We start from the raw sequence: 11,364 nt of genomic DNA, 5'->3' as shown, positions 1-11,364 counted from the left end.
CAACTATCAGTTTTGTGGAGTTGATGTTGAATATTATTTTCTATTGTCAGGAGTTTACTATTGCCCGATTGACATACGTTATATTGTATATACCATATGGTTAGGCTGCATATTGGTACCATACTGTGTCCTACAAATATTTTCTACCACACCTTTTGCACTCCACAGTAGCAGAAACCCAAACAGAATATGTGTAAAAACTGAGTGGTGCAGTGGTCTAAGGGCACTGCATCTCAGTGCTAGAGATGTCACTACAGACACCCTGGTTCAAATCCAGGCTGTGTCACAACTGGCTGTGATTGGGAGTCCCATTTGGTGGTGCACAATTGAACCAGTGTCATCTGGGTTTGGCTGGTGTAGGCTGTCATTGTAAATAAGAATTTGTTCTTAACTGACTTACCTAGTCAAACAAACATGACATCAAATTGTATTGGTCACATATTTAGTAGATGTTATTGCAGGTGTAGCGAAATCCTTGCGCTTAGGAGCTAGAAGCAGAGCTGCCATATCTTTCAGCGACATCTGTCCAACGTGTCTACCTCATGTGTCTTCTTGTCAGAGAGGTTTTGCCTTTTGTATTATTTTTCAGTTCTTCTAAATTGTCAACTGTTTTGGCATCCTTTTATTTTCCCATTAAAATTATTAACTGACATTCAGACAGACATTATGTTAATTGATTTAATATTGCATTTGATTGTTTTGATTACTACATAGTACATACATCGTTTCTGATTGTCAACGTGTTTAGAGTATTTACTGGTTAAACCCACTGAGTGATTTTGTCCAATCACAACTTTATTAGAATTTGTTCCACGACACTATTCAGTGACATCCAATCACTGATCGTACTCTCTTGAAAACAGAGAAAGCAACCTATCATAAAGAACAAAATCTCAAAAGAAGGAGTGACTGACAAAATATCCAGAAAAAAACTTCTAGATCCCGCCCTTCGGTCGGGTAGTGATCCAGCGTTCTGGCCAATCAGCAATGGATTGTGAGGACAGCGACACGCTCCCGCCAAATCTGACTGACGGGCGCGAGGCAGCAACGGGATCCAGGCAGAGGGAGTGTGTGGGAGATGCCGCTAGAATAAAATTAACTTAGTCTTAAAAGTAATACAACCCAGTCATCGTTATATTTGCATGATATTAGTGTTACTCTGGAAGACCTGTCAATATTGCTACTTCATATGGTTTTGTGTTAATTCAACGCTTTTCCGCACAAGGATATCAAAAGTGAGGGAAGTTCTCGGATGGTGATGCTGGCGGCGGAAGATCCATCCGTGGACGGGTATTTAGCATCCACTCCACGGAGGAGAGGTAGCGACGATATTTTGCTATGTTTTAACCTTCAAATGTTTTGGTTATTTAGTTATCTAACTAAGGTAGCTTTATACTGTTTGATGTGCATTTCTCTACGACCACATAGCAAGTCAACGCTAACTTCTGTCTAGCTAGCTAGTTTAGCTAACTAGCATGCTGTATTTAGCCAGCTAACTACTGTACTAGTAGCATGTTGTAACTAGCTAACCTCAAGTAAGGTTAGTTAGCTAACACTTAGTTATTGTCGTTGGCCAGACCCTCATAAGATTCCCACGCTCGTAAGGTTAGTGTAAAATGAGCTTTCGTGTAACGTTAGCTAGCTACCCTTGCAGTTTCCTTTAGTTAATCTTTATAATTTATTAGTCAGCCAGCTTGGGAGCTAACGTCAGTTGGCTTTGATGTGATGAGTTGGTGCTAACCTTACTAGCTAGCTAGACACCCCATTGCCTTCAGCTAGCTAACGTTAACTAATATGAACCAAAACACTCAATGATTTCGGTGGTTTAATTAGACATCGAGTCACATATTATCGTACTGTAACAAACTTTGCTTGTTAGCTAACTTAACTAACAAACAAGCATGTTTTTATTTGAGGCAACCCCTTCTTTCCCCGTAAAGTTAGCTATAGCCGGGCCTTTGCACTGGGCTTCGATTGATTCACCGAATGGCGGGAGAGCAAAGCTAACACCTCAGTGGTTTGCCCAACCACTTGTGCCATCGTCTCGTAGTTAATTTTTACTACTTGATTAAAAATTATATTTGAACGGCATCGATTGTCCGTTTAATTGTTTGGTGGCAAGTCTAGATAACTTTTGATTGCTCCCTAGTTGACTGACAAGTATTTATTACATATGTCCTTGAATAACCTGGATGCATTTGTCAAACTAACAGTATGAGTAAACTAAGAACAAAGGACTAACGTCAGCTTATAGCAATAATACAGTTCAGTGGGGGATAAAGTAGTTGGTGATTAAGTCATATGTGTAGTGGCTATTCTTGTAGTTGTCCTTTTGATTTTGGACATTTTATAAAGATACTGCACTGAATGCTTTCTTCTAGTAAGTGTTATGCAACAAAGGAACTGGTAACATGTTTGCAGCTGGAGCCATTGTACTACTGCAATTATTGATAGTGAAGTAAAAGTGCTTTGAAAAACAAATCCATCTACACAACAAAAATATAAATGCAACGTGTTGTGCAACTGAAATAAATTTCCCTAGACATTTTCCATATGCACAAATCTTATTTCTCTCAAATTGTGTGCACAAATTTGTTTAACAGCCCTGTTAGTGAGCATTTCTCCTTTTCCAATATAATCCATCCACCTGACTGGTGTGGCATATCAATAATCAGATTTTAACAGCATAATCATTACACTGGTGCACCTTGTGCTGTGGACAATTAAAAGGCCACTCTAAAATGTGCAGTTTTGTCACACAACACCACAGCTGTCTCAAGTTTTGATTGAGCGTGCAATTAGCATGCTGACTGCAGGGATGTCCACCAGAGCTGTTACCAGATAATTTAATGTTAATTTCTCTACCATAAGCCGCCTCCAATGTCATTTTAGAAAATATGGCAGTATGTCGAAATGGCCTCACAACCGCAGACCGCGTGTAATCACACCAGCTCAGTAGGTCCACATCAGGCTTCTTCACCTACGGGATTGTCTGAGACCAGCCACCTGGACAGTTGATGAAACTGGGCTGGCACAACTAAAGAATTTCTGCACATACTGTCAGAAACTGTCTCAGGAAGCTCATATGCGTGCTCATCGTCCTCACCAGGGTCTTGACCTGACAGCAGTTTAGCGTCGTAACCAACTTCAGTAGGCAAATACTAAACTTTGATGGCCACTGGCCTGCTAGAGAAGTGTGCTCTCCACGGATGAATCACAGGTTCATCTGTACCGGGCAGATAGCAAACAGAGTGTATGCCGTTGTGTGGGTGAGCAGTTTGCCGATGTCAACGTTGTGAACAGAGTGCCCCATGGCGGCGGGGGGGTTATGGTATGGGCAGGCATAAACTACGGACAACAAACGCATTTGCATTTTATCAAGGCCATTTGAATCCAGAGATACTGTCATGAGATCCTGAGGCCCATTGTCATGCCATTCATCTGCAGCCACCACATGTTTCAGCATGATAATGCACGACCCCATATCGCAAGTATCTGTACACTTCCTGGAAGCTGAAAACGTCCCAGTTCTTCCATGGCCTACATACTTGTTGAGCATTTTTGGGATGCTCTGGATTGACGTGTGCGACAGCATGTTCCAGTTCCCGCCAAACTCCATATACTGACTAGTTTTCTGATCTACGACCTTTTTTAAGGTATCTGTTACCAACAGATGCATATCTGTATTCCAAATCATGTGAAATCCATAGACTAAGGCCCAATGAATATATTTAAATTGACTGATTTCATTATGAACTGTAACTCAGTAAAATCTTTGAAATTGTTGTATTTTATATTTTTGTTCAGAAAATGTTTCATGACAGGAGAATGCTTGTGGGATTGTTGTCGTCTCATCTTCCATACCCTGTTTTGGTTACAGGTATGGATGGCAAAGTCAAACCCAGCAATGCTAACAAGAAGCTTGTTCAGGGTAAGTTAATCTGGTGTTTTGAATGCATATTAGATGGTTTTATTTTGCAAAAGGAGACTGATAATACATAATGCTATCAAAGTATTTGAAACAATTCAATGAAATTCTGATTTAGTAAATTATATTTCAAATGAATCAAATTTGTTATAATAATTTAGTGTCTTTGCTTTATCACTCAAAGCTATCATTATTGTTTGCCCAAAGATTTGTTAATATAACATAGAATTAGTCCAACTTAAACATCAGTGATGATAAAGGATATTTTCTCCTCAGCTCGTCTTCCATTCAAGCGTCTAAACCCAGAGCCCAAGGAGATCAGTGAGCCCAAAAGGACCTGCACCCTTTCCCGGCCTGGGCTCTCAGATGGGGAGAATGAATCCGATTGCTCCCCCCTACCTGTGCGCCATGGACCGGCCCTGGTTAACGGCCGCGGCCCCCTGGATGGATTCATGAGTCGCAGTACCCAAGCGTCCCCTGCCAAAAGCATAGTTATTGATCTCACTGAGGACTCCAATTCAACTGACCTTTTAAAGCAGCAACCTGCGACACCCATTGTTGCCCCGTGTCCTCAGACACAAAACAACCACCTGAGCAAAACCCTAAGTGCTGTAACAGCCACCAAAACAGATCACACTGCCAAGACAGAGCCCATAGACTACAAGCTGGGGGATGAACAGAAGGATGAGGAGAAGGACAGGGGGGACACTGGATCCATCTCACAGTTAGACACCACACAGGGTTCTGACACGGAAGAGGAGGAGGATGAAGAACAAGAGGAGGCTGATATGTCCAGTCATGGGAATGGGTCCATGCTTTCTCCTTCATCCACCAGCTCTCTGTCAGCGGCCGAGAGCTCCCCAGAGGCTGCTAAGACAGAGAATACTCCTACTGTCACAGTGAGTACAAAATGGCAATTAAATTCAATAAACACTCAATGTCAGCAGTGATTTTTGAATAAATGTACATCAGCAAGCTCCTATTAACTTTTCAAATCACTATTCTGAAATGAAAAATTATAAATGTATAGGTTACCTTTCTTCCTCTCTCTTTACAGGAGCCAAATACCACCCCTAAAATAGAGCAGAAAACTGTGAAAAGACTATCTTTAAAGGTATAATTAGCGGCAATAAGTCACTTCAGTATTTGGCGTACTTTTGCATCCAAATGCCTATTTAAACATCTTAATCTAGACACTGAAACGGAATTTGTGTTTTCTTCTCTCCATAGAGTTTGCAGGAGCAAGAGGAGAGGCTACACCAGCGCAAAGAGAGAGAGCGGCAGCGGGAGGAGGCTAAAGATGCTAAAGAGAAGAAGAAAGAGGAGGCTCGCAAACTGAAGGAGGAGCGGGAAAAGGAAAGAAAGGAGAAAAAGAAGAAAGAAGAGTGTGAAAAAAGAGAGAAAAAGGAGAAAGAGGAAAAGGAAAAAGCAGAGAAATTAAGAGCGAAAGAGGAGCAACGCAAATCGAAACAAGAGTGAGTGTTGCTTGATCAAAAACCAGCTAGCTACAGATCTGAAATGTCTTGTTACTTTTATATTGACTCGACTAGAAAAATTGATTGAATGTTTTTTTTAATTATTAAAGCAAATGTAATCCTTGCAATTGACATATTCACATATAATGTCCTCCAGGGCAAAACTTGAAGAAAAGAGAAAGAAAGAGGAGGAAAAACGGTTGAAAGAAGAGAAGGATGTGAGTTGATAATTTTGTTTCTATTCTCTAAAATTAAATGTAATGTCTGACACTGATATTTTTTAAGTTTGACAAATGCCACTTAATTGTAACAGACCTGATAATGCATCTTAACATTTTCTATACAGAGGCTCAAAGCAGAGAAAGCCGAGATCACAAGATTTCTACAGAAACCCAAGACTCCCCAGCAGGCCACAAAGGTAAGATACCTCTGATTGAATTGAACAAGAAGAACACAAAATGGTGTTCATTTAATGTAAAACATTTCTTACCTTTGTCTCTCCTACTTCAGACCCTTGCGTCTGCCTGTGAAAAGTTTGCCCCGTTTGAGATAAAGGAGCACATGTGTCTGGCACCGCTGACCCGAGTCCAATGTGCGGAGGCGGTCCTGGAGGAACTGGACAGGTACCTGGCTAAACCTGATGGAAGCCTGGATGGCCTGAGTGACTGGACCAGAAATAAGCCCCGCAGATCAGGCCAGACCAAGGCCAGAAACACATACCCTATGAGGTGAGACCACCACACCCTAAAAAAAATCAGCGGTGACTTGAGTTACTCAAGTCTTGACATTTTTGTGAAACTGAAGAATCAGGGATTCCTACTGGAAAGAAGCCATTTTCTGTACTCTCCTATTTTGACGTTGGCCCCTATTTCTGTTGTCTGCATAGGGAGTGTATAGCGGTGGTGGAGGGGCCCAAACCGGACGGTGTGCCTGACCGGCAGCACTACGGCCGCATGAAGCTCCTTCAGTTCCGTGAGAACTACCGGCCTGCCTACTGGGGCACGTGGAGGAAAAACAGCCCCCACATCTCCCCTCGCTGCCCTCTCAGACAGGACAAGGTGAGGCTTCCCTCATTCTCTGACCATGATCCTTTTCAATCCTTTCACTTCTTTACTTATTAGTTTCTGCCATATTACAATCGATAGTTACAAATCACGATATATTCATGTTTGACTCAAGGTTTAGATTTGTAATTGTTTTATTTTATTATTTTTACCGTAGGTATCGTTAGCTAGCGCTAGTCAGATGTACCTGCGCCAAAACTCTGGTATTTTTCATCCTATAGCTTGTTCCCATCTTTTTAAATAATGAGCCAACATGTTTTCAGCACTTATTTCCCTGACTGATCGAAACTCGTTTTGTCATGCTCTCTTGTCTCTCTGCAGCAGACATATATAGCACAATCATTTAATCGCAATACATATAGAATTGTGATAATTGCAATGCATATCATATCGACTCCTAAGTTTTGTGATATCGTGAGGTCCCTGGTAATTTCCAGCCCTAACTGGTGGTGATGTCAGTTGTTTTGTGACTTCCATGTTTCATGCGCTTTCTATGTAGGACTAAAGTCTGTGTTTCCTCTAGGACCTGTTGGATTATGAGGTGGACAGTGATGAGGAGTGGGAGGAAGAGGAGCCAGGAGAGTCCCTGTCACACAGTGAAGGGGTAGGTCTCTTTTTCAATACACTTCTGTCACCGCTTTTGATGCTCTGTTGTTCTGTTTGATATCAAGATTAGCTCATTGTTACAAACTGAATCATTCTAGCTGATTGTGAGGACCTAAACTGACTCTTGTTTTTGCAGGAGGATAATGATAATGATGGAGGTGAAAATGATGACGATGATGAGGATGGTTTCTTCGTACCACATGGATACCTATCAGACGGGGAGGGGGCATTGGAGGAAGAGGTACTTTCAGTTGCCCGTCATTCCGTATTCATGTCTTTATTTACTGTTCTTTTCCAGTGGACTGGTTTGACTAATGATTGACGTGCTTTACATTGTAAGAGGTGGAGACATTATCCACGGCTTATTTTTAGCACACTTAATTGCTCCTATCCCTGTGGTGTGATTCCAGGAGGGTGGCGACCCAGAGAAGCAGAAGGTGCATCAGAAGCTGAAGGCCCGGGAGTGGGATGAGCTGATGGCCAAGAAGAAGGTTAAGGTGCTAGAGGCTGTGGTGAGGGGCTGTGTGTGGGAGGGACAGGGTCCCCATCTGGAGCTCTTGCAGCAGTTTGCGGTGTGCCTGCTGGAACCCCTGCCCAAGCCAGAGTCCTCCACCCCAGAGGACAACACACAGAAACTACAAGAAGATGAGCAGCGTGAGTACATTCTTATGCCTGGGGGAACATCACGCAGGTAAGCGGCGTTCTTTTGTTTCTGCAGTATTGTCCTTTAGAACCTTTTTAGGTTAGCCATGTCACCTCTAAGTGATCATCTGAGTCATGTTTTACTGACTGAACCGTAATGAAATGTAGGTCTTGGTTTGCATGGAAAAACTGACCAGGTGTGCTTGTCTTTGATATGCTTATCTGAGTTCTTACAGAATGATGTACATTGGTAATTTGGTTGAGCCATGTGCTGTTCGAATAGTGTCACTAGCGAGGTTTCCATCCAATTGGCTACAGATTTTCATACGAATATTCTAAAATACGCATGAAGAAAATGTGGTATTTCCACCAAACAGACTTGTTGCAGATAAAAAATATGTGCATGATGACGTAGTGCACACAATGTACTTTTTCGTGCTAGTTTTCATGTACCGAATACAAATCTAAAGTTCTGTGTGTTTCCATCGCACTTTCAACTCTACTGATAGTTTTGTCACATGCTGTTGTGTTAATTAGCAAATGTGCTACTCTGGTCGTGGCACGTGCACTCTAGCCAACAGCTCACAGATACACTGCAGGTAGGCTAGTCTACATGATGACATTATTATTGGAAAGGAGCATCAAGATCACTGTGCAGTTTCACCACTGAAGTTCATCAGAACTGATTTAGTTTGTAGTCTAATAAATGGTTTCCCATGTTGTAGTGGGAGGAAAACACACCATATCATCGCGTGACTACAAGTTTACTTCGATATGATGATTGTTATATCAATATTTTCACAAAGGCATTTCCACTGCCATTTCCCGCGTAATACATTTTACAGACAAAAAGATCCTACAATGTGTAATGAACAAATGATCTGTCTGCATTTAGGAATTGTACCAAAACTTTTTGTTTCCATCACAGCTGTTGTGATTAAAAAAAAAAAAAATGTATACGGTTTAACTTGGAAAAGTCATTCCGATGGAGACATGGTTAGTTTTGGCTGACATTTTTTGAGTAGCTCTGAATGGTCAAACTGTAGTTACCTGAGCACTGACTGACTCCAGCATGCATTTATGCCTTTTTCCTGGGGGGAATGAACTCAATCTACATTGAAATGACTAAAACCAACTCGAAACTGAGGAATTTTTATTGTGATAATGATAATTACTCTGTCCGCTTGGTAACAATCACCAAAACAAAAGCTAGACAGTCAGGGAGAATTGAAATAAAATACAAAGGGATAGATCTTTTTGCTAATTTTGATGGCAAATAAATTGATGGCAAGGAAATATAACCCATCTTTAGTGTGGCCCTCCTGACCTCGTTAAAGACCGAAAGCGGCCCACGGGGCAAAATGAGTTTGACACCCCTGGTCTACACCAAAATCTATCTTTTGATTGTGGTGATGGATGTAACACCCGAGACTGATATGAGATGTACCTGTACTCATCATGAAGCACTTATTGATAGCTGTCTAGACTGCAAGGGAGACATCTAAACTAAAGGCCATTCACAATCACATAAGAGATCTGTATTGTTTTCAGACCAGCTTTATATGCGTCATCAAAGTATTTACTTAGTATTTACTGTGCTACAAGTGATTGTGAACTGTCAACACTCTTCATGGCTGACCTGAGTTGCTCAATAGCTGCCTGAGGGAGTATCTGTTCATATTGAATGACACCTTTTGCCCAAACCTTGCGTGAATAAGCCTAGAGGAAGATTTTTAAAACACATTCTACATATCTCCCTTCCCAAACCATATCTTCAGTGCTGTTCCAGTTGTTGCCCCTGCTACATGGAAATGTGAACAGTAATAAGGTGATCATCACAGAGTTCCAGGTGTTTTGTCGCCAGCAGTCGACCTCGCCCATCTCCAGCCCTCAGAACTCAGGAGACAACATCCCCACCAGGTGACTTCAAACCTGATTTACTCAACGCTTGCTATTTTACAGAATTAGTCAAGTCATGTACGGTCATTATTAAACTTGTGCAGATGCTTTATGAAAGTATACATTTTTCATTACTGAAATGGTCTCCCATCTGCTTCTGCTCTAGGATCCGTCTAAAGCGCCTTATCAAGGGGAATGCTGTGTATGAGAAGCGTTCAGCCTTCAGACGCTGCTGCTGGTACGTCAAATCAGACGTCCTGGCTCGCTTCCTCCAGGAAGCCCTCCCTGTACCCTGCCAGTGGAACTACCTCACTTCAGGGACCCATGTGCCCCGTGAAGAGGCCCCAGTGGCCACAGGCTCACAGGGCAACTCCCCAACCACCCACCAGCCGTCCCACACGCCATCCTCCAAGACCCCCTCCTCCAACAAGAGAAAGAGTGCCGGCAGCATGTCCATCACCAAGTTCATGAAGAAGGCTGCCGACCCTGAGCAGGTTGGACACGTCTGGTGAAATCTTCATATGAAGTTGCTTTGTTCTGATCCTATTGCTTTGACTGTTATGTCAGATTCTAATGAGTACTCCTTTCTTTAAGGCGGAGGTGATGAAGACAGATGGGTTCCAGGCAGACACAGAGGAAGATGAGGATGAAGCAGACTGTGTCATAATCAGCACACAGAAAGGTCAGTTTCCTGGCATATGGTCTGCCTTTAGACAGGAGTTAAGTGGAATTGAGAGACAGGGTAATAGTTTGTCCTAGATATTTCTAGGAGGGGAGGCATTGACATTGAATGCCTTACTCTGCAGGATCTTCCAGAAAAGATACCTCCCCCACAGAGAACGAGAGCACAGAACAAATGGAGGTGACCCCCTCTGACACAGCTGCTCTCTTCTTGCCTCGGGCCACTCCCACCCTGGCCTAGGACTGCCCCCTGACTCTGGGTGTGTGCGTTTGTCAGAAATAGAATCAGGTCTTCAATCAAGATAACACACTGGTAGTGGCACACATGCCACCCACACGGTATTACAACCCCTCTCTGCTCCGTTAAGTACCAGACAGTGCCTGTGAAAAGGAAAGTGTCTGACAAAGAAACTCATTGGTGTATTTTGTTCCAATGTTAAACCATTCATTACTTGGTTCAGTTGGAATGTCAGACATGTTTATATGGATGTCTTTGCTTGGTGAGGAGTTGGAGATGACTCCGACAGTCAAGGCTCTTCTACCACAGCCGATTGGGTGGACCAGTGCCCACTGAAGTAGTTGCTGTCTGCTTCACCGTAGGCCCAGTAACTTTTATATATGTATTTGTTAAAAAAATATATATACTTGAACTGGTTGAATTAATTAAAAATAAATAATGATTAAATGTACTGCACTTTTATATGCCCTCCCCCTGCCTTATCTGGATGTTTTTATCAACACGCCACCACTCATCCATCCTTTCAAGAAGTACTTCATGTTTAGTTAATGGGTTTCATTCAATATGGCAAGTGCTGATGTCTTTCAGGCTGCTAACGTAGTGCTTATTGTACTATTCTAAACCTCTATTTTGTGTTAATAATGGTTGAGGTGGAATAGTAAATGGCTGTCCAATATTAAAAACATTGCGGTTTGCCTTACATTTGTGGCAGAGAATGCTCTCCTGTCACAACTGTTGCAGTTTGCAGGTATGATTTAAGGTGTCTCAATTTCTTTAAATAAAGCATTATTTAAAAATGAACATGCTTTATGTGCAGCCATTTGCAAATCT

At 42.2% G+C, this 11,364-nt stretch overlaps 1 protein-coding gene across 2 annotated transcripts; it reads left to right on the top strand.

The window, feature by feature from the left end:
- The first annotated feature begins 1,005 nt into the window (after positions 1–1,005).
- On the top strand, positions 1,006–11,334 carry chaf1a (chromatin assembly factor 1, subunit A (p150)). 2 transcript variants are annotated; one of them, XM_055861450.1, is made up of 17 exons: positions 1,006–1,112; positions 1,226–1,319; positions 3,881–3,931; positions 4,205–4,827; positions 4,986–5,042; positions 5,159–5,403; positions 5,561–5,621; positions 5,750–5,821; positions 5,914–6,131; positions 6,290–6,461; positions 6,991–7,071; positions 7,210–7,314; positions 7,484–7,727; positions 9,494–9,635; positions 9,781–10,108; positions 10,209–10,296; positions 10,421–11,334. In XM_055861450.1, the coding sequence occupies exons 2-17, from the start codon at positions 1,253–1,255 to the stop codon at positions 10,534–10,536; spliced, it is 2,670 nt and encodes an 889-aa protein (XP_055717425.1). In that variant the 5' UTR covers positions 1,006–1,112; positions 1,226–1,252; the 3' UTR covers positions 10,537–11,334. The 2 variants fall into 2 exon arrangements, with proteins under 2 accessions (XP_055717425.1, XP_055717424.1); XM_055861449.1 differs by having other exon boundaries at positions 1,010–1,319.
- The last annotated feature ends 30 nt before the right edge of the window (positions 11,335–11,364 follow it).

Source organism: Salvelinus fontinalis, chromosome 14 (genome assembly GCF_029448725.1).
Source record: "Salvelinus fontinalis isolate EN_2023a chromosome 14, ASM2944872v1, whole genome shotgun sequence".
Taxonomy (NCBI): Eukaryota; Metazoa; Chordata; class Actinopteri; order Salmoniformes; family Salmonidae; genus Salvelinus; species Salvelinus fontinalis.
Note: the sequence above shows the minus strand (reverse complement) of the source record. Positions and strands in the feature narration are given on the sequence as shown.

Coding starts and splice junctions, on each gene's coding strand:
- chaf1a (XM_055861450.1), top strand. CDS start 1,253: ATGGTGATGCTGGCGGCGGAAGATCCATCCGTGGACGGGTATTTAGCA. Junction 5,622..5,749: donor GGTTGAAAGAAGAGAAGGAT/GTGAGTTGATAA, acceptor TTTTCTATACAG/AGGCTCAAAGCAGAGAAAGC. Junction 6,462..6,990: donor GCCCTCTCAGACAGGACAAG/GTGAGGCTTCCC, acceptor TGTTTCCTCTAG/GACCTGTTGGATTATGAGGT.